Source organism: Emys orbicularis, chromosome 5 (genome assembly GCF_028017835.1).
Source record: "Emys orbicularis isolate rEmyOrb1 chromosome 5, rEmyOrb1.hap1, whole genome shotgun sequence".
NCBI classification, from domain to species: Eukaryota; Metazoa; Chordata; order Testudines; family Emydidae; genus Emys; species Emys orbicularis.
This window is the reverse complement of record NC_088687.1, coordinates 110689951-110712243: the sequence shown is the minus strand read 5'-3', so window position 1 is coordinate 110712243 and position 22293 is coordinate 110689951. Positions and strand designations below refer to the sequence as shown.

The 22293-nt window shown below is 44.8% G+C and overlaps 1 protein-coding gene across 1 annotated transcript; it reads left to right on the top strand.

Moving 5' to 3' along the window:
- The first annotated feature begins 19089 nt into the window (after positions 1 to 19089).
- On the top strand, positions 19090 to 19827 carry SOD3 (superoxide dismutase 3). Its single transcript, XM_065405618.1, has one exon. The coding sequence runs from the start codon at positions 19090 to 19092 to the stop codon at positions 19825 to 19827; it is 738 nt and encodes a 245-aa protein (XP_065261690.1).
- Positions 19828 to 22293: the final 2466 nt, after the last annotated feature.

The window sequence follows — 22293 nt, the reverse complement described above, 5'->3', positions numbered from 1 at the left end:
CCTACTACTTCACCATTTGTATTGACAGGAACAGGGGACACAGCTTAAAAAGTAGAAAATCATGATTCTGGCCCTGAACATTGGAATCACATAATCAGTGCTCCCAATCTACTAATTTAGTTTCTTCTATGAAACAGGACAGGGATTCTGAAGTGAACAGGAAGACTAGGAAGGATCCTCAGTCTTTTTGTACTAGGTGACAATTTATTCCTGACATAACCAACAAACTTTTCCCATTTAAACCATAGGAGACTATAGGGTTTGGCAGAGGTCCAACTTTACACATCAAAAATGTCCTTTCAATAGCACAGTGAGAGAATTGTACCTTCCTCAGGTGCAGTTTTATATCCTCAAGATCAAACATTTCATAACTTCTACAGTAAAGCTTCCAGTGGAATTAATTCAGGCTCGCTTCTGTTGACAAAAATTTGGTAATCCTCTAATAAAAACATTCAATCTGTATCTGGCTTTTTCAAAGCACTTTATAACCTTATAATCCTCAGTTTTAATAAAATGTGCAGGCTTTGGGAATAAGTCTTGCAAGTGACAAATACATGGCAACTCATGGGAGGGAATTCTGGAACTTGAAGATGGAATGTCATTTTGTTACAATTTCAAAGATGACAGATTTTTCATTATTTTTTCCATAACTGTTTTATTATTTTGATACATTCTAATGTGAGGCCTTCCCTTCTGAAAAACCACTATTGTATATTCTTGTATTTCTACTCCTCTATTTCCCCTGAGCCATAGAGACACTCTCATTGCTGGGATCCAAATACCAAGCTTTGAGCAGCAGGTGGTACAAGGCTTTCCCCACATACCTGTAAGAACAGTTGTTTTATCTTATTTAACTGGAACGCAAAACCTCGCCTCATAGAACACCCCAGTAGGAGCCCAATTTTGTATAAATGTGTACCATCTTCACAGAGAAATGTTGCTCCTAGAAATGTGACTATATTTAATGGGATACTAATCAAGTCTCCATGTACTGAGAGTTTAAAGCTTTTCAGTAAGCAGGTGGCATTCCCACTCCTGCTGTTAAAAGTATAGGCTGATCAGATCCAAATTTAACCCCTTCTTGGGCTTGCCCTTATTGTTAACATAAACAAAACAAACCTCAGAGGAAGTTTTCTCCTCAGCTTGACTGTTCCTAATGGTCTCTCTTTCCCAGGACCCCTCTTTTTCTGTCCCTAATTCCTCCTTCCTCAGAGATACTCAAACTCTTCTTACCCCAACGTTGGACATAATGGGACTCACCTGGTCTGACATCAGAGTGAGTCAGTAAAAGAGCTCTGCATCTTCATGCAGCGTCCTAAAACTTGACATTTTGTTATGCACCATCATAAATCCAAAATGAATCTTTTTCAGAAAAAAAATCAGAACATATGCAATGCAGAAAAATTCTTCAGATTGGAGTTTTCCTATTCCATTTTTGGTCATATAGTATAATTTTATTATTTCCTTAGATGGAAACGTTATCCATCATGTGATTTCACAGGAAAATGCATGCCTCTAGGAGATTACTGCTGTTCATCGGGGCTTAAGAGTTGGCATACAACATTAAAAAAGTCAAAATCCTTTAAGGATTCACTTAGAAATGAAAACATTTTTATTTATTGATTTCTATGAATTTCCCCATCAAAGCCTTGGCCCCTTTGACAGTACAAGAAAAAAAGATCTTAACTATTTACACTTCAGTGTCAAAAACTAGTTAAATTGGGATAAGAAAATTCTCTTATTTATAACCCGTTAATTTGATCTTTAAAAAAAAAAAAAAACATTCTCCATAGGGGAATTTAAATAAGTGTATATGCTTACGAAAGCTGCATGTAACCAGGAGATGTTGTTACAGTCAAATAAGAAGCTTGGAACCTCTGGAATTTCAGATCATAAATAGGATCTAGGATCTTGTATTTTAACTGAGACAACAACAATAATGATAATTAACACACTGTTAAACTTCATTAGTCTCCCACGGTTTAAATTATGCTTACAAAATCAACACATTAGACTGAATACTGTTAAAAGGTAGGGACCCATTTTGCAATGAAAACTATTTTTCTTCTGCTGAGAAATATGTCTGTTTCTTTACATCTTTCTCCAGAATATAGCCAGTAAGTGACATACCATTATTTAAGCTCTCCAAAGTGTCTACAGACAAATGTAGGGCCAGACACATCTTTACTTTTACTGAGTCTGTGTCTGTCTCTATGTGTAATCCCACTGAAGTCAATGAAGCTATTTACTGCTCAGTGCAAGTAAAGGTATCAGAATCTGACCCTCGGGAAATAGGCTTACTTTACTTGGCATTAATAAATCCGGCCTTTGTTTGGTAATTGCCCAAAAGAGTAAAACACAGTGGGCCACATCATCAGCTGTAGCAGAGGAGTGCTCAGCATCCCTGCTCTGTGCACAGGGTCTGGCTCTCCAGTGCAAGTTAGAATAGCCTTGTATCAAGCTCTGGATGCCTATGGTACCAGGGGCCATTACAGCAACTGTGGATCACCAGGGTGCATGAATGCCCCAGCCACACCCACTAGAAGAGTGGTGGTATAGGCACAGCTAGGGGGCTCTATATACTTGAGGCTCCCTTAACATGGGGAGAATCTTTCAGTGGCTGGGTAAATCTGGTTTTAGGGCAGCTATCATAACACAGCCCAGGATCTAGCCCATCATGCTCATTGTTCCCTTATACTCCCCCATCAACCTGTCTGCATCCATCTGTTATCTCTTGCCTTATACTTGACTTGTAAGCTCTTTGGGGGCAGGGACAGGGACAATCTTTTTGTTCTGTTGTACAGCACCTAGCACAATGGGGTCCTGGTCCATCACCAGGGCTCCTAGGTGCTAGGGTAATACCAGTGATAAAGCTATACAAGTAATAGAGATGTACCTGTGCCCTGAGAGTTCCTACATGATTGATACTGATCAAGGGAGCATCCTCCAGTGGTTCCAAACCCAGCTGAATTGCCTTGCAGCAATGGTACTTATGCCACACCCTTTGTGAGCAGACAGAATCCTGCTGAGAATTGTCTCTACTGAACACAAGTTTACAGTAGAGTCTTGCAACCCAATGGCATCCAACGACAAGTGTTGGGTTAGGATCAGGTCAGGTCAGGTCCTGCTGCCTCTCCTTAACTTCTCACCAGTGCTGCTTCAAATTCCCTGGGCCACTTCTCCACAGCACCAGCACCTTCTTCGCCCTCTTCCCAGGGCCTCCAGCCTGCAAGTCCCAGCATCCAGCCGGAAGCTCTCTCTAGTTTCCCCAGACCCTGCCAGCAGCTGCCCTGTCTATGGTGCTACCCTCCTGCAGCCTTCTAGGGACCCAGTCCTCTCCCTTGGGCTCGCTGCAGCAACTGACTGCCTCTGGCCCAGCAATGGGCCTGCTGGGCCCTGATTGGCTGCTCCCTGCGCAGCCACCCTAGGCTGCTTTTAACCCCTTCTCTGCCACTGTAGGGCGGATGCTCCATCAGAGTCTGGTCTGAGAACAATTCAATATCTTAGGCTGGGCTTTAAAAGTAGGGCTGAGCAGGCCTCTAGTCTACAGCTTTGGGTTTTGAAAATCCAAAGTGAATTAACTAAACTCAATCTTCACCCACAAGAGAACAATGCGCATGAGAGAAAAGGTTTAACTGAACTTCAGTTCTGTCCTAAACAGTCAGCTCTTCTCTGAAGGCAGCTGGCAGGACATTGTCATTAAGTGTAAAAAAAAAAAAAAAAAACCCATCAGAAAAACCCTCTCTTATTAGAATAGGGAAGATCCAACAGGCCACCTGAGCTCCACACTTCCTTTCCGTGGCCTATCACAAGCACAGAACAAACTGCCATAGGTGGGCAGGACAATTCAATTTGGGTCTTTCCTTGAAACAATGTGTACTCTTCTGGTAGTCTTGTACTGAATGAAAGAGCAGTGACAGTTCTTGACCTTTATAAATAAGCTTTAAAAAAAGATGATCAGGTTAGAATGTTTTGTTAAAAACAAATGTCTATCTATATAAAACACAAACTACAATAAAACAGAAAGAATTCCAAAATCTTCACTATGAGTACTGTTTACTATGGACATTTTATTCAGTCCCCAAATGAAATTGGCTACTCCTTCATATTATAATGTTCTATCGGTTATCATTGGGATTACCATGAATCCCACTAGACCAGAGGTTCCCAAACTTTTCTGATTGCGTGCCCCCTTCCAGTTCTACTAGCCACCCATGTGCTCCTACCCATCTCATCCCTGAGACTGTGTGTGTTCTTAACACTCCTTGTCTTTAGCCATCTCTCCATATTTCACTGTTATGTACAGATATAATGTGACGTAGACAACCGAAAAAAAAAATCCTAAGTTCTGAGCTCAGACTGGAAAGTTGCTGGGCAACTGAAGCCGCACTGTACAGTGATTGGAAGTTAGGGCTCTGTACGTTAGCGTCTCTGCGTATGTGTTCTCATTGGTACATCTTGAAGTAAATGAACTACCGTATTTTATATAACAAATTCCCACAGAGTTTTAAAACTTCATCTGAATAGCCTATTATGAAAATGCAATAAATAAAATAATTAATAAATAAAATCCACCATTACACAATTTCTCCCACGTACCCCTTGGAGATGTCTCACGTACCCCCAGGGGTCTGCGTACCACAATTTGGGAACCCTTGCACTAGACTATAGAGTGATCATAAATCTCAATCCGAAGGCAGTAAAATGTAACAACCTACTTCGCGTTACCAAATATTTAAAAAACAAAATGATAAATCTCAGCTGACTTGGGGGGGGGGGGCAGCAGACGAAGAGTGGAGAGAAAAAGAAAACCGAAGGATACTTCTGTATGCAAAAGTTTGATGATCTTAAATTTTGTAGAAAGGGTTCAGATAAGAGCCACGCAAATGAGTAAAGGATTAGAAAACATGTCTAGTAGTGGTGGACTCAAGGAGCTCAATCTTTTCAGTTTGTCACACTTTAACCTTCTCTTTGATTATCAGTCTATAAGTATCTACCTGGGGAACAAAAATTTGCAATAGAGGGCTTTTCAACCTAGCAAACAAAGGTATAACATGCTCCAATGGCTGGAAGCTAAAGCTAGACACATTAATATTAGAAATAAGGCACAAAGGCACGTTTTTTTTTTTTTTTTTTTTGTGAGGGTAATTAATCATTTGAACAGTTTACCAAGGGTTATGATGGACTCTTCATCCCTGGACATTTTAAAATCAGAATTGGATGCTTTTCTAAGAGACATGCTCTTGTTTAACCACACCTATTGGACTTGAAGAAGAAATTAATACGAGGAAGTTTCTATGGCCTGAGTTACACAGCAGATCAGACAAGATGATCACAATGGTCCCTTCTGGTTTTTTTTTTTTTTAAATCTACCAAGATTAAGCTTAAATCAAGATGACTATGTATACACTATCAATTTTCATAATGCTTTCTAGACAAAGGGAGAGACATGATCAAGGCTTAAATGAGCATAAGCACTTTTAATATGAGCTCTTTGGGATTGGGAGTGTGATTGTTATTTTATGTCAAAACTGATTGGGACATTTGGGCACTACTGATACACTCATAAATGAAAACAACCAACCATCCGACTGGGGAGAGAAAAAAGGGAAGATGAGGCAAACAGCAATAAAATCATGCTTTTGCATTGCATGCAGGTACTGCATGCCTCAGGGAGCTGGTTTCCATATTAATTTTTGTGCATGGAATCAGAGAGTCTCTAATCAGCACACTATGTATTGAAGAAATGTAGCAAACTTCAAAAGAAGCAGAATGACTAGGAATGTGAGGAGAGTAAGAGAACACTTTGAATTAGTTAGAGAGGTGCTCAGGAGCATCACAAGCTGTTCACAGCACCAATGAATCAACATGCTTGTGTAGTGACTATGTGAATAGTTAGACCTACACACAAGTGCAGGGGCTACTCCTAGCAGAGGACAGCTATGCCTGAGACCTGGCTGTTCAGTAGTATGGTGAGCGCTCCCCCTGAATTCCTTAGGAATGCACCCCATTTAAGCAGGGTAAAGAGATGGGCAAATGAACTTAATGCCAGCTAAGAACAAAGAAGGGTAATGCAATTCACGGAGAGAAGCTAAAACTAAGATCTCATCTACTATGTACACTATTGTAGGGGGGAGAGAAATAACTCTAGATCAAACATGAAGTGAATATCGGGTTGGTTAGGTAAAAGCGATATTAAATTCCAAGTATCTTCTTTGTCTAACTGTGCCTGTTTGAATGGGTAAATGCCTGTAACAGAGGTCAAAAGTCCTATTCTCTTAGCTGTGTGACATAACTCATGGGAAAAGGCATTTGGGTTTTGCAATGCACTCAATGATTGTTTGGATACTGAATCAATTCTGACTGATTTATCTTTTAAATATTTGTTGCCTGGTTACTACTCATATTACTGAACTACTGGCCCAAATTTCCAGTGGCTCTTGGGTTTGGACCCATGGACAATAGTGCTGAGATCCTTCCATTACAGCTGTCCACTACTAGATGAACTTCAAGGCTTATATATATTCTTTACTTTCCCTCCCCATTAGAAAAAAAATCAGTATCTACATCCTCCAGTTTAATTCCATGCATACATGATTTACCAGAGGCCATAAATATATCATTATCTAATAGTGAATTGATCCAAACACTAAATAATTATATATAATAATTTTCCTAGTAATTGGGTTCATTCCCTATATTGTACACACACACAAAATTAAATTCTACTGACAGATATGGTTCTAATTTTTAGATGGATTGTTTCCAAACAAACTTATTGAAGGCCTCTCCTTCCCCTCTTCCCACTCACAAAGTGATTTTATCCTAAGCTCTTCAAGTGCAGGAATTTCAAGAACGTTTTGAACTGGCTGGCTGGCCTGCCAGCCAAGTCAGATGCTGATCAGTAAAACCAGCTTGGAAGTCATGTGATCCTCTCCCCTGTTTTAGCAGAAATTAGTTTCCTTGCAGAGCAGTATTTTTTCCTGTAGTTATTTAACTTCAGTTCTCACTGTGCAGCATTCCCCAGGAAGCTGGAAATGTGCACAGCTTCCTTCCAGTTATATTTATTTATTAAAAAGTTTAAAAAAGATGGCTATCCCAGGCTCTCAGTGCCCCTTAATATTTCTTTTATAAGCATGAATTGTAACAAAGACAAAACCATCAGCAACAGCCAACTAACCTCCTTGTTGCAAAAAGATTGCAGAATACCCCACTGTGACCTTTTGGGGATGACCCAGACCAGGAAGGGGTTCTGACACTGCCTTCTTGTAACTTTGGGTGCCTTAATGCTATGCTGCTATGGCTCAGAGCTCTGACACCAGTAGCCAGCCCACAAGCATAAAGGTCTCATCCTGGCTTCCACCTTCCTAGTTACTGTGTGCAGAGTGACCCCAACAGCCCTTATGGTCGCAAGTCTCCCTAAATCCACCCCCCCCACCAAGTTCTTAATTACCAGACACGTGGATTGTTCGCTTCTGGTTCATCACCCCCGGTTATCAGTCCCTTTGGGGTCACACACTCCACCCAGACTGCACAACAGAAACCTGCTTAGGGTAAAAACAAACAAAGTGGGTTTTTTTTAAACAGAAAAAAAAAATCACAGATTCAAAGATGAAATAGTAAGAAAAACAAACATGCAAATGACACAGAAAATAGCCATAAAGACGCAACCTCAGGCTTTACATTTCTATAGTAGCTAAACTTCCCTTCTCTAATACAAGTTACTTGTAGCACTGAACAATTTCCCAGCATGAGGGGATCCAGTGTCCACAGACAGCACCTGGCTTAGATGCTGGAAAGTTTCATCACTTCAAACACTTCCATCTAACAGGGTGTGCTGTTTTTTCCCCCTCTCTCCCTCTGACTGTGGTAATTCATGGTTACACAGAGCGGGGGAAACTCCCTCCTTCCTTAGTTTTCTAAGACCGGGGTTTTTCTTTTCAGTTTCAATGTCTTTCCCTTAACTTTAATGATCCACCATTGGAGGTGCCCTTCCTGGCCTGCCTGATTGCTTCCCTGCACTGCTGTGAGGTGATGCTGTTGTGGCACCCCTGGTTACAATGACAATGTCCTACATGCATCCATTCCTACCCATAGCTGTATACAGATCGCCTAAGGACCATCAGGTTTAGAACATTGCATGCTTTCATAAATTACCTTACTTGACATATTTATACACAACACCACTGTATACAACTAGTTGATTCAATGCTACTAACTATCCAACAGTAACTTTGAATCTAACAGATTCCCAAATTGGGAACATAAGTAACAAAAGGCAGATACATGCCCTCAGACCAAAGGGCCAGATTAAGCTTCAAAAGATCTTCAGTTTGCTTTCCTCACACAACTATTATTGTCTCTACCGTAGCTGGATCAAAGCTCAATCACTTGCTCTCACAACTGCTCCAGTCTCAGCCAGAAACAGAATAAAGCAGTCAGCAGAAGCAGACCTGGTGCTATCTGCTAATGCTAGCTCAATAGCACCGTGGCCACATCTGGAGACATTTTAAAAAAGCAAAATAAATAAGTCATCCAATGCCATTTACACACTATCACAACCAGTGGCGTTTACTCTCAGGGCACCACTCAGCATTTCTTACTCAGGCTAAATCCTACATTGACTTCAAGGGTCTCTTCACTGAATCAGGCTTTGCCCAAGTAAGAGTTAGGTTCTTGTTTTGTTTGTTTGTTTTTTTAAATGGCAAGGATCATGGGAATTGCTACACCAGAGCATTGCAATGTTAGGTCCTTCTGGTATTCCCTCCCATGCCTTATTGACTAATCTAACTAAAGGTCATTAACAAGTTATATTACCTCAGCCCCTCTATTTAATAAAGAATATATCATAGCCACCAGGTGAGCAAGCTCATCTGAGTAACTTATGGCAATTTAATATCTTGTGTTCTTCAGTCTCTCTCCCCCTCCCCCTCTCTCTTTTTAAAAATATATCTGAGGTAGCCCGGGGTAGGCATTTCTACTTTATTCTCTGAAGCGAAGAACACTAGAAATACATCATTTAGAGTGCAGTGAAACTAAGTCTCTTTGATTGCCCCCTTTATGCCCTGCTGGCCTCTGCATGCTTCCCATTTGTAAAGTACATCAAGAAAACTTCTTCCTCATGCTATTAGCTCTTTGAGTTTCCTTTTACTGCCAGATCCTTAGCTGGTAGAAGTCCACGTAGCAACACTGAAGTCAACGGAGCCATGCTGATTTACAGCAGCTAAGGATCTGACCCTAATTTCTTAATGTTCACCTTAAAATGGTTTATAACTTAGGCCTGGTCTACACTACGAGTTTAGGTCAAATTTAGCAGCGTTAAATCGAATTAAGCCTGGACACGTCCACACGACGAAGCCCTTTTTTTTTTTTTTTTTTTTTTTAACTTAAAGGGCCCTTTAAACCAGTTTCTTTACTCCACCTCCAATGAGGGGATTAGCGCTGAAATTGGCCTTTGCGGGTCGGATTTGGGGTAGTGTGGACGGAATTCGACGTTATTGGTCTCCGGGAGCTATCCCACAGTGCTTCATTGTGACCGCTCTGGACAGCACTCTCAACTCAAATGCACTGACCAGGTAGACAGGAAAACCCCCGCGAACTTTTGAATTTCATTTCCTGTTTGCCCAGCGTGGAGAGCACAGGTGACCACGCAGAGCTCATCAGCACAGGTAACCATGATGGAGTCCCAGGATCGCAAAAGAGCTCCAGCATGGACCGAACGGGAGGTACGGGATCTGCTCGCCATATGGGGAGACGAATCAGTGCTAGCTGAACTCCGTAGCAGTAAACGAAATGGCAAAATATTAGAAAAAGTCTCAAAGGACATGAAGGACAGAGGCCATAACAGGGACGCACAGCAGTGCCGTGTGAAAATTAAGGAGCTAAGGCAAGCCTACCACAAAGCCAGAGAGGCAAACGGAAGGTCCGGGGCAGAGCCGCAAACATGCCGCTTCTACGCGGAGCTGCATGCCATGCTAGGGGGTGCAGCCACCACTACCCCAACCGTGTGCTTTGACTCAGTCAATGGAGAATCACGCAACAGGGAAGCAGGTTCGGGGTATGAGGAAGATGATGATGAAGACAATGAAGATAACTCACAGCAAGGAAGCGGAGAAACCGGTTTCCCCAACAGCCAGGATATGTTTATCACCCTGGACCTGGAACCAGTAACCCCCAAACTCACCCAAGGCGTGCTCCCAGACCCTGAGGGCACACAAGGGACCTCTGGTGAGTGTACCTTTGTAAATATTACACATGGTTTAAAAGCAAGCATGTTTAATGATTAATGATTAATTTGCCCTGGCAATCGCGGCCACTACAGCTACTGGAAAAGTCTGTTAACGTGTATGGGGATGGAGCGGAAATCCTCCAGGGACATCTCCAGAAAGCTCTCCTTCATGTACTTCCAAAGCCTTTGCAAAAGGTTTCTGGGGAGGTCTGCCTTATCCCCACGCCAGGCCAGTAGCACGTAGTCTGGAATCATTGCATAACAAAGCATGGCAGCGTATGGTCCCGGTGTTTGCTGGCATGCAGACAACATCCATTCCTTATCTCTCTTTGTTATCCTCAGGAGAGTGATATCATTCACGGTCACCTAGTTGAAATGGGGTGATTTTATTAAGGGGACATTCAGAGGTGCCCGTTCCTGCTCGGCTGAACAGAAATGTTCCCCACTGTTAGCCACGCGGTGGGGGGGGAGGGGTGAAGTGATCATCCCAGAGAATTGGGTGTGGGGGGGGCGGGGGGGTAGTTGGGTTTGTGCTGCATGTTAACCCAGAAACCGCAGCCCCTTCTTTTACATTGCAAACCCATTTTAAATGGCCTACCCAACGGGTGCTTGGTATGGGAAATGAGGGCGCTGCTGTTTGAAACCATTCCCACATGTTATGAAAGTTAAAAAAGCCAAAAGACTGTGGCTTACCATGGCTGCCTGCAAGCCAAATTCTGTTGCCTGGCACTGCGTGAGTGATCTCTCACACCAAACCGGCAGGCCCTCAATATAAAAGGAAAAATGCGACCTTGTAACGAAAGCACATGTGCTGTGTAATGTGAACAGCAAAATTTAACGTGAAAGAGTGTACCCATTGTTCTCTAAAATGTGTCTTTTTTAACCATCTCTCCCTTCCCCTCCCCCAGCTGCAAATGTTTCTCCTTCGCAGAGGCTAGTGAAGATTAGAAGGAGAAAACAGCGGACTCAGGATGATATGTTCTCGGAGCTCCAGATGTCCTCTCACGCTGACAGAGCACAGCAGAATGCGTGGAGGCAGTCAATGTCAGAGTGCAAAAAAGCACAATATGAATGAGAGGAGAGGTGGCGGGCTGAATCGCGGGCTGCAGAGAGCAAGTGGCGGGCTGAAGAGGATAGGTGGCATCAGATTGCTGACAGAAGGCAAGGCTAGGTCTACACTACAGCGGGGGTCCGACCTAAGATACGCAACTTCAGCTACGTGAATACCGTAGCTGAAGTTGCGTATTTTAGGTCGGCTTACCTGGCGGTGAGGACGCGGGAAAGTCGACCGCTGCCGCCGACTCCGCTGCCGCCTCTTGCCGAGGTGGATTTCCGGAGTCGACGGCAGAGCGATCAGGGATCGATTTTACCGCGTCTTCACTAGACACGGTAAGTCGATCCCCGATAGACCGATTGCTACCCGCCGGATCGGCGGGTAGTGAAGACATAGCCCAAGAGTCGATGCTCCGGCTGCTGGAGCATCAAACTGAAATGCTCCAGCGTATGGTTGAGCTGCAGGAAAGGCAGCAGGAGCAGACACCGCCGCGACAGCCCCTGTGTAACCAACAGCCCTCCTCCCCAAGTTCCATAGCCTCCTCACCCAGACGCCCAAGAACATGATGGGGGGGGCCTCCGGCCCCCCAGCCAGTCCACCCCAGATAATTGCCCAAGCATCAGAAGGCTGGCCTTCAATAAGTGTTAAAGTTTTAAAGTTTTAAACTGCAGTGTGTCCTTTTCCTTCCCTCCTCCCCCATCCCTCCCGGGCTACCTTGGCAGTTATCCCCCTAGTTGTGTGATGAATTAATAAAGAATGTATGAATGTGAAGTAACAATGACTTTATTGCCTCTGCAAGCGGTGCTCGAAGGGGGGAGGGGAGGGTGGTTAGTTTACAGGGAAGTAGAGTGAACGGTGGGGAGGGGGGAAGGGTTCATCAAGGAGAAACAAGCAGAAGTTTCACACCGTAGCCTGGCCAGTCACAAAACTGGTTTTCAAAGCTTCTCTGATGCGCACCGCGCCCTGCTGTACTCTTCTAACCACCCTGGTGTCTGGCTGCGCGTAATCAGCGGCCAGGCGATTTACCTCAACCTCCCACCCCGCCATAAATGTCTCCCCCTTACTCTCACAGATATTGTGGAGCGCACAGCAAGCAGCAACAATAATTGGAATATTGGCTTCGCTGAGGTCTATCCGAGTCAGTAAACTGCGCCAGCGCGCTTTTAAACGTCCAAATGCACATTCTACCACCATTCGGCACTTGCTCAGCCTATAGTTGAACAGGTCCTGACTATTGTCCAGGCTGCCTGTGTACGGCTTCATGAGCCATGGCATTAAGGGGTAGGCTGGGTCCCCAAGGATAATGATAGGCATTTCAACATCCCCAACGGTTATTTTCTGGTCCGGGAAGAAAGTCCCTTCCTCCAGCTTTTGAAACAGACCAGAGTTCCTGAAGACGCGAGCATCATGTACCTTTCCCGGCCATCCCACATTGATGTTAGTGAAACGTCCCTTGTGATCCACCAGGGCTTGCAGCAGCATTGAAAAGTACCCCTTGCGGTTTATGTACTTGGTGGCTTGGTGCTCCGGTGGCAAGATAGGGATATGGGTTCCGTCTATCGCCCCACCACAGTTTGGGAATCCCATTGCAGCAAAGCCATCCACTATGACCTGCACGTTTCCCAGAGTCACTACCCTTGATATCAGCAGGTCTTTGATTGCGTTGGCTACTTGGATCACAGCAGCCCCCACAGTAGATTTGCCAACTCCAAATTGATTCCCGACTGACTGGTAGCTGTCTGGCGTTGCAAGCTTCCACAGGGCTATCGCCACTCGCTTCTCAACTGTGAGGGCTGCTCTCATCCTGGTATTCTGGCGCTTCAGGGCAGGGGAAAGCAAGTCACAAAGTTCCATGAAAGTGCCCTTACGCATGCGAAAGTTTCGCAGCCACTGGGAATCGTCCCACACCTGCAACACGATGTGGTCCCACCAGTCTGTGCTTGTTTCCCAGGCCCAGAATCAGCGTTCCACGGCATGAACCTGCCCCAGTAACACCATGATTTGCACATTGCTGGGGCCTGTACTTTGTGAGAGGTCTACGTCCATGTCAATTTCCTCATCACTCTCGTCGCCGCGCTGCAATCGCCTCCTCGCCTGGTTTTGCTTTGGCATGTTCTGGCTCTGCATATACTCCAGGACAATGCGCATGGTGTTCATAGTGCTCATAATTGCCGTGGTGATCTGAGCGGGCTCCATGAACCCAGTGCTATGGCGTCTGGGCTGAAAAAAGGCGCGAAACTATTGTCTGATGGAGGGAGGGAGGAAGGGAGGGGCGAGTGACAACATGGCTTACAGGGAATTAAAATCAATAAAGGTGGCTGTGCATCAGGGAGAAACACAAACAACTGTCACACAGAATGGCCCCCCCAAAGATTGAACTCAAAACCCTGGGTTTAGCAGGCCGTTGATTTCACGGAGGGAAGGGGAAGCAAATGAATACAGAACAAATCTGGTCCATCTATTTTTTACATCTTAAGCTGGCAGCAGACGGTGCAGCATGACTGATAGCCATCGGCATCTTCTGGGTGCTTGGCAGAAAATGCTGTATTATGACTGCTAGCCATCATCGTCAAGACGGTTCAATAGGACTGCCGGCAGGACTGAGTCTCCAGGAGACAAAACATGTCTGCCCAGGTGCCTCTGACCGAACTCACTGAGGAGTACGACGACGACGGATACCAGTCGTAATACACCATCCACTGCCAAAAGGCAAGGAGCTGTTGCTGTGTAGCAATGCAGTACCACGTCTGCCGGCACCCAGATGACATATGGTGACGGTGAGCTGAGCTGAGCGGAGCGGGCTCCATGCTTGCCGTGGTATGTTGTCTGCACAGGTAACCCAGGTAAAAAGGCGCGAATCAATTGTCTGCCATTGCTCTGACGGAGGGGGAGGGGCCTGATGACATGTACCCAGAACCCCCCACGACCAGGGCCGGCTCTTACTTTTTTGCCGCCCCAGGCAAAAAAGAAGAGCGCCGCCCCGCCGTACCCCCCCTGCGAGCGTCGCCGAAATCCCCGCCCCCCCAGCACCACGCAACCCAAAGCCCCGCCCCCTCCAAGCGCCGTGCCGCCCGAAGCCCCAGCCCCCCTCTGAGCGCCACACCGCGCCAGCCCCCGCCCCCCCTCCAAGCACCACACCCCGCCCGAAGCCCCACCCCCCCTCCCCTCCGAGCACTGCGCCGCCTGAAGCCCCGCCCCCCCACCTCCGAGCACTACGCCGCCCGAAGCCCCCGGCCCCCCTCCTAGCGCCGCCTGAAGCCCCCGCCCCCCTCCAAGTGCCACGCCGCCCGAAGCCCCGCCCCCCTCCGAGCGCCACGCCGCCCGAAGCCCCGCCCCCCCCTTTGAGCGCCGCGCCGCCGAATCCAAAAAATAAAAATAAAAATAAAAAAATCGAGCGCCGCCCTGCCCCAAGGTGCCGCCCCGCCCCAAGGTGCCGCCCCAAGCATGTGCTTGGTCGGCTGGTGCCTGGAGCCGGCCCTGCCCGCGACACTGTTTTTGCATCATCAGGCATTGGGATCTCAACCCAGAATTCCAATGGGCGGCAGAGACTGCGGGAACTGTGGGATAGCTACCCACAGTGCAACGCTCTGCAAGTCGACGCTAGCCTTGGCACTGTGGACGTGGTCCGCCGACTTAATGCACTTAGAGCATTTTATATGGGGGGGACACACAATCGACTGTATAAAACCGGCTTCTATAAATTCGACCTAATTTCGTAGTGTAGACATACCCTTAGTCATCTCAGGTAAAGTGCCAGAACACTAAGTCTTGGGCTCTGACTCCCTCTGCAAGGACGTCAAACTTAATTATCAGCACTATTACTTAGCAGCTCAACCAACTCATGTGCATTCCTGAGTACGCATGCCAAAGAACAGCCTCTGCGTCCTGTGTGTTCTAGAGCAAGCTGCCCCCAAAAGCAAATTCTTTCTGATGCTGAGAAATACTTTCTTCAAACCCTATCTTGACAAGTGCAATTAGCTGTCCACCGCACACAAGATTGGATGGCCAGGTAGGCCTATTAATGCCAAGGCTGCACCTGGAGGAAGAGCCAGGGAAACAGGGAATTAATTACAAGCAGGTTTAATAGTGCAGGAACAGGCAGGGCCTATAAAGCCAGAAAGCTGGCAACAAACAGTGGCATTGGCTGCTGCTGGGAAAGGGCAGTCACTCTGGGCTGGTCTACACTACACCATTAGTAAGGCAGCTTAAGTCTACCCAATTATGTCAGTGTCTATACTACAGCCTTCCTCCCGCCGATGTAAGTGCCCTTCTACACCAACATAATAACTCCACCTCCACGAGAGGTGCAAGACTTATGTCGGTATAGTTAGAGTGATGCAGTGTCTGTGTAGACACTGTTTCTTACATGGCTGTTGGATGACTTATCAATTTCACGAAAGTTGGGCAACTAGAGCCTAGCTGCCCCCCACACCCAGGTAGCCGGACCCCACTCCCCGCTGGGAGCCAGGGAGAGAACGGGGGATAGCCCGCTGAGAGCCCTGGAGCCTGTGGTGCAGCCAGGCTCCCGGCAGGGAGCTGAGACACAGATGTTTGCTCCCCACACTGTCCCCCTGAGGATGCGCACCACCGAAAAGAGGGTAGAGTGGACATGCACTACCACAATAATTAGTGTGGTGGCTGTAAACTGACCTAATACAAGTCGACTTATGTTTCCAGTGTAAACATACCATCCCTGGGAAGAGGGAGGAGGGTTTGGAGCTGGTACACCCAGATAGAGGAGGGGAACCAGGAGAGGTAGGAAGCTGTGCAGGGAAGGAGCAATGAGGTCTGGGAGAGGAAAGCCCACAACTGCTGGGTGTAGGGTCCCTGAAGTTGAGGGCAGGCCCAAGTTCCCCTACCAGCCACCAAGGGCATGGCCTAGACCAGAGGGACAGTGAACGGGAAGACTGCCTGGGTCACTGTGGGAGTGAGAGAATTTGGAGGACTGTACCCTGGAAGAGGAGAAATGCTGAGTGACCTAGCCAGAGGGCTGAGTCATGTAAAGGACACTGGTCTCTGGGACGAGAGAGGCGCTGCAGACTCGAGAGAGACAGTGTGACAGCATGCGACCACAGAATGGGGATTAGCTCTTGAGGTTGACACCCCACAGTGACCAGGAGGAGGTGCCAGACAAGCGGTGAGTGGCGCACCCCATCGCAATGGGATAATCAGTAACTCTGAAACCTGTTTATATAGCTAAGAAGTTGAAATTGCCCATTTTACAACTTTACAACTGACCTCCCTCAACCTTTTGGCTTTTTTGTCTTAACTCGACTTTTCACTGGAGCACTTCATCTCTTCAAAACATCTTAGAAACTATCTTCAGTTAGTTTCACTCCATCACTGTGCTGTAGTTACATATTAATTACATGTTACAGATAGGAAACTGTTGGATTAAGTGACTTGGACAAGGCTATTGAAGCGGAAATGTGAGAACTAGGATCACAACTCAGGTATTCCTGTCTCAGTCCTGAGCTTGGACTGTGCCTACCTAAGATTATAAACCAATCATAGCTTCTCCTTAAGGCCACTGTGTAGCTCCCATCCCTGTATTACCCACATACCTCATAACCTTTAATGTATTTATCCTCACACCGCTCCTGTGAGGCAGAGAAGTTTTATTTCCCCCCAATTTACAGATGGGAAACGAAGGCACAGGGAAATGAAATGACTTGCCCATGGTCGTGCAGGGAGACTGCAGCAGAGCAAAGAATTGAACCCAGATCTCCTAGCCCTAACTGATGGACCATCCCCCCCCCACCCCCCGATCTCCTTCCCCAGACAAAAATCAGTTTTCCAGTACGCGGATCTGACTGTAAGCTGCACAGTGCTAACAATTCCAGAAGCTGCCAGTGCCACATGCACCCACATCACCACCACTACTGGTGCAGCTGAACTGGTAGGAGCTTTTTCCTCAACAATTTTCTAGTGTAGTGAAGGCTGAAGCGTTTTCCTTCGGATCGGGAGCCACTCTATCTCTGCAGCAATTCCAGTTAGTTAGGCTCAGACTGGGATTCCTAATCAAAAACAACGCTCCTGCATGGCACTTCAAAATGCTACCAGTAATGCAACAGTCCTGCCAACAGCAACGCATTTGTTAATTCAAAAGCCAACTAAATGTGTGTTCATTATAGATTGATCTAGGCTTGTCAGTCAGCTTCTGGGCAATAATCTCATTCCGTGCCTAAGTCTGACACCCAACTGCTACAGAAACACTTACCCAAAACACATACGTGGAAAGAATTAATCACTTCCACAACAACCCACTGCAACAGAACAAACAGCCTTGCAAGAATGGGGTTGCAGGGAGGGGATCCTCTTTGGTAATTTTTATAGAGATGCAAAGTTGTTCTTAAAAGTTCTCCACAAAGCTTTAGGGCAGGGGTTCTCAACTTTTTTCTTTGAGCCCCCATCCCCATGCTATAAAAAGTCCATGGCCCAACTGTGCCACAACAACTGTTTTTCTGCATATGCAGTAGATTAAAAGCCAGGGCCAGCATTAGGGGGTAGCAAGCAGGGCAATTGCTCAGGGCCACACACGACAGGCCACACAAAGCTAAATTGCTCAGGCTTCAGCTTTCAGCCCCAGGCGGTGGGGCTCAGGCTTCAGCTTTCTGCCCTGGGCCCCAAGCAAGTCTAACACCGGCCCTGCTCTCTGGTTTATTTTGGCAGAACCCCGGCAGCCTGTGCTCATTCCCTCCCCCCCAGGACCCCTGGTTGAGAACTGCTGCTTTAAGCTCTAGTTGTGCCTTTCAGATTCTGTAATCCCAGCAGCTCTGTATGTGTCCATGTAAATCGTGTCCTGATATTAAAGCAGCTGCTAACACTATTTCTAATAAAATAAAATGCAGCATCTAGCAAAATCTGGGACAAATGATAGATTTAAGTGGAAGAACTGTCTAAACAAAGATGACTGTACCCTGACAAAATTCTCCTTCTCCCCCGGCACTCATATGCTTTAAATACACACATGAAATCATGAAAGGGAAGATTAACTTAAAAGCTTGGTAACCAATTTTTTTTTTTTTTTTTTTTGAAAGTCAGGGAGGTCTTAGAGCCAGTTTGCTGTAGGGACTCTGGAAAAGGAGACAAACTGTTTACCCTTTCTAAAAAGTTACTAGTTAAACTTTTTCCTCCTCTCTTCCCAGAGTTCTATTGGCCACTCCCATGAACTAGTGTTACCCAACTTTTACATAAACACGCAGCTCTCATAAGCCTCAACTGCAGAGAGGTCTGGAATTTGGGCTGATCACTACTCGTTTGCAAAAACAGAGACTGCAACCCACTGTGAAGAGCTTTTGGAAAATCTTTGAAAAGGTAGGCAACATTGGAATTGTTTTTAATAATCAGTTGGCTGCAAACATGTAGCCCATAAGAAGTCTCCTGGCAGATTTTCCTTGTGGGGTTTGATTTAGAGAAAAAATTCTCAATACTAATTCAAAAATTGAATAAAGTTTAGATTTGATTTCTTCAAGAAGGAAGATATTGCACACCTGCTCTGCACTCTAGATTGCTGATATTTTTACAGTCATAGTTGGTAGTTTATGTATCTTTAAAAACTGCATATGAAGAGAGCATTCTAGGTTAGTCAGATGATTAATCATTGTAGAGAGATTTAGAAATAAGCTGAGTGTGTCGTGACCACACAGTTCAGCTGTTTTGCTTGGTAATATTAAAAGCTAATGATGTGCCTGTCCCTTTCGCCATAATGGGTTACTCTTCCTTCCACATAGAATAAAAAAATCATGGAACTTTTTCCCTTGCCTCTTTGTAGCCTTTTGTATTTTGCAGGTTGGGAATTGCAAACATGTTTCTGTTCCTTTACCTGGTCATCAGCCTGGGCCTCTCTGCATCTGGTGTTGTGAGGGGAGAAGGTGAGGCTGATTCCAATGGAGACAGCCCACTTCAAGACATACAGAAAAAAGTGAATGACCTGTGGCAGAATTTACTCTACCCACAGTTCATCAATGAGACGACTAACCGGATAGGTTATGCCACTTGTGAAGTCAAGCCCAGCTCCAATCTAGATGCTGACAAGCCACAGGTGACAGGCCAAGTCTTGTTCAGACAGTCCTACCCAAATGGAAAACTAGAGGCTCTCTTTGACTTGAATGGGTTTCCGTCAGGCAGCAATCAGTCTGGCAGAGCTATTCACATCCATAAGCTCGGAGACCTCAGCAACAGCTGTGACTCTACTGGGGGGCACTATAACCCTTTCAACGTGAACCACCCTCGCCATCCAGGGGATTTTGGCAACTTCTACTCTAAAGAAGGCAAAATTAGAAAATACAAGCCAAATCTGCTCGCCACTCTGTTTGGCCCCTACTCCATCATGGGGAGATCCATTGTGATCCATGAGCAGGAAGATGACATGGGCAAGGGTAACAATAAAGCCAGTTTGGAGAATGGAAACGCTGGCAGACGTCTAGCTTGCTGTGTCATTGGGATATGCAACAAGAATTTATGGGAGCAAAAGTTTCCTGACATTACAGAGAGGAGGAAGAAGAGGATCACAAATGAGCACAAAACAACCAGGCCTAACTAAAGACCAACATGCCATCTATTGCCTAGGCAGCACAGAATAGATATAGTCCATGTAATTGATCCCATTGAGACACATGGGAAAGGTTTCCTGTTTCCATTGAGTCTCTGTCTTGCTGCTCTCTAAGAAACGCATACTGCTCTATAGATGTTTTTCCCTGCCGTAAGCAGATTAATAAAAAAACAGCATCAACTCAACTTTGCAATGTAGTTTTTTTTTTAAACTCAAAAGTCCCATTTATTCAGCTCAAAAGTTTAGTGCAACATGGTAAGACTAGCAAAATATTTAGTTTATGAAATCTGGAAAAAGCTTGTCCATTCTAATGGATCTCTTGAGCGATCACAAGCTTAGGTACAAAGAAAAAGACAAATTAATGAAAAACTGCTTTTGGCTAAGATGCTCTGCAGTGTTTTTCTACATATCTGAAAAGTATAAAGATTTCTATAACTTCAACAGCTTTGTGTGGTAGCCTGGTAGAGCTAGATAATAGCCTTCTCCTCAGATTCAGGGAGAGTATAGACATTATTTCTATTTTTAACTTCTGATCCATTATACCATTCTACTTATATTTGGAGGTTTTATTCTCCAACATGTATAAGCTTAACTGGTTTGAGTTATCCATACGCCGTAACCGAGTCACATTGTTTACATTTGAAAGTAGACTTACAAGAACTGTTCTGGCTTTTTTTTTTTTTTTTAAATAGTAAGTAGCCTGGAAATTTTGGGGAGCTTACTACTAGATAACACCTCAGGTAAAATTGTGTAATGCTGTTCACACACTATAAATACTGTATATATTTTTTAAATTAATGTATTTTGAAGGCAAGTGTACATAGTGTGATCTTCCATACCCACACAAATATAGGAAATTAGTCTGTTCAGATTGCAAGGAATAAGTGACAGTAGAAAAGACTTTCAATTTAGATTGTTTTATACAAACTGAAGAAAGTTATTGAATAAAATCTTTACATTCCTTGTTTTATAAAAAGTAAGTATGACCACAATTTAATACATGACCCACTGATAAAACACTAAGGTATAATTAACGTTCCTCCCATATTAATAAGGGAGAAGATAAGAGACAACAAATCTGGAAATTTGTCTTTATTCCAGGAGCCAAAATATATAGATTTATATATATAGTTGTCATGTTGCATGGTGTCTGTAGAATGCAACAAAGGAAAGGCTTGCAAATAAATAAAAGCTATATCTTTCTTTAAATAAAACTATAAAACAGCAACTGGTAAAAAAAAAATCCCAATCTTTTAAAAATTAATCTCAGTTAAGATTCTAAAATACATTCCTGAGCTCATGTGGATTAAAGAAATTCTAAATTTCTTTATTATACAAGTTACCCTATGCATAAAAATAGTCTCACTTAGAAAGGAAGCAGTGCTTTAAAAGATGATTCTTAATCTGTCATTTTCACAAACTTACATTTTAAAGATTCGGTGAACACCTTTTCTGAAATAGGTTTAATTTTAAGGGTCTTGTGTCTTCTTTTTTCCATTTCTCCCAGGTAAGACATGTATTTGCTGCTGGGCTCCAGTACAAGTTCATTGTCTTTCAAAATGGTATAGAATAAGGGAAGTCATCTGGTCTGATTATGAAACAGCATTCTTAAAAATCAGTTTTTGAAATGTTGCATTTGAAGCTGCCACTCTGTCTCCTGCCCTCCCACATTAGTGATAAAGTTTATGGTTGGGTATGCCTGTCAGAGCATGGTTTAAAGTCCTACAGAGACAGCATGTAGGTCTCAACAGAGAAGGCCTGATTCTTCTCCCAGCTGGTGTAAATCAGAAGTAATTTCAGTAAAGACAACAGTTATACTAGTGTAACAGCAGCACCAGTAAAAGGAAAATAACCCCCCCCCCCAACATTCAGAGTCAATTGTAATTTTATTGCAGCAAACAAATCTTACTTTAAGAGTGGTTTGGTGCAGTATTGAAGCTTCATCAGCCTGTAAAGGCTCAAGTCCCAAGGATGAAGGCTAAGAGCACAGCTGGGAGGATGCAGAGTCCCCTGTGTGGAAAAGGGCACAAACTGCATTGCACTGGACTCCCTGTAGACAGGGCAATGATGTGGTACTGAAGTGAGGTCTGCAGGGAGCCTCCTAGCCAGAGTCTGTGCCAGCAAGTGGTTGCAAGGATACAGAAGAGGAATTTAGGTGGGGAGGAACGGGGAGAGATTAATCCATAGAAAGATCTAATTTACAAGAGGTTTTTCAAAGAGCAGCCTGCCAGCCATATCAGGACAGAAACAAGACAGTTTTATGTGCTAAAGATACTTGTCAGCCTGAGTCTGCTCTGACTTTACACCATTACCATAATGATTTCAGTGGGGTTACTCCTAATTTAATGACTGATCCAAAGCCTGTAACAGTAGACAAGAAAAAGCCTCCCATTGACTTCAATGAGCTTTGCCTCAGGCCTCTACGCCAATGTAGGGGAGAGGAGAATCAAGCACACA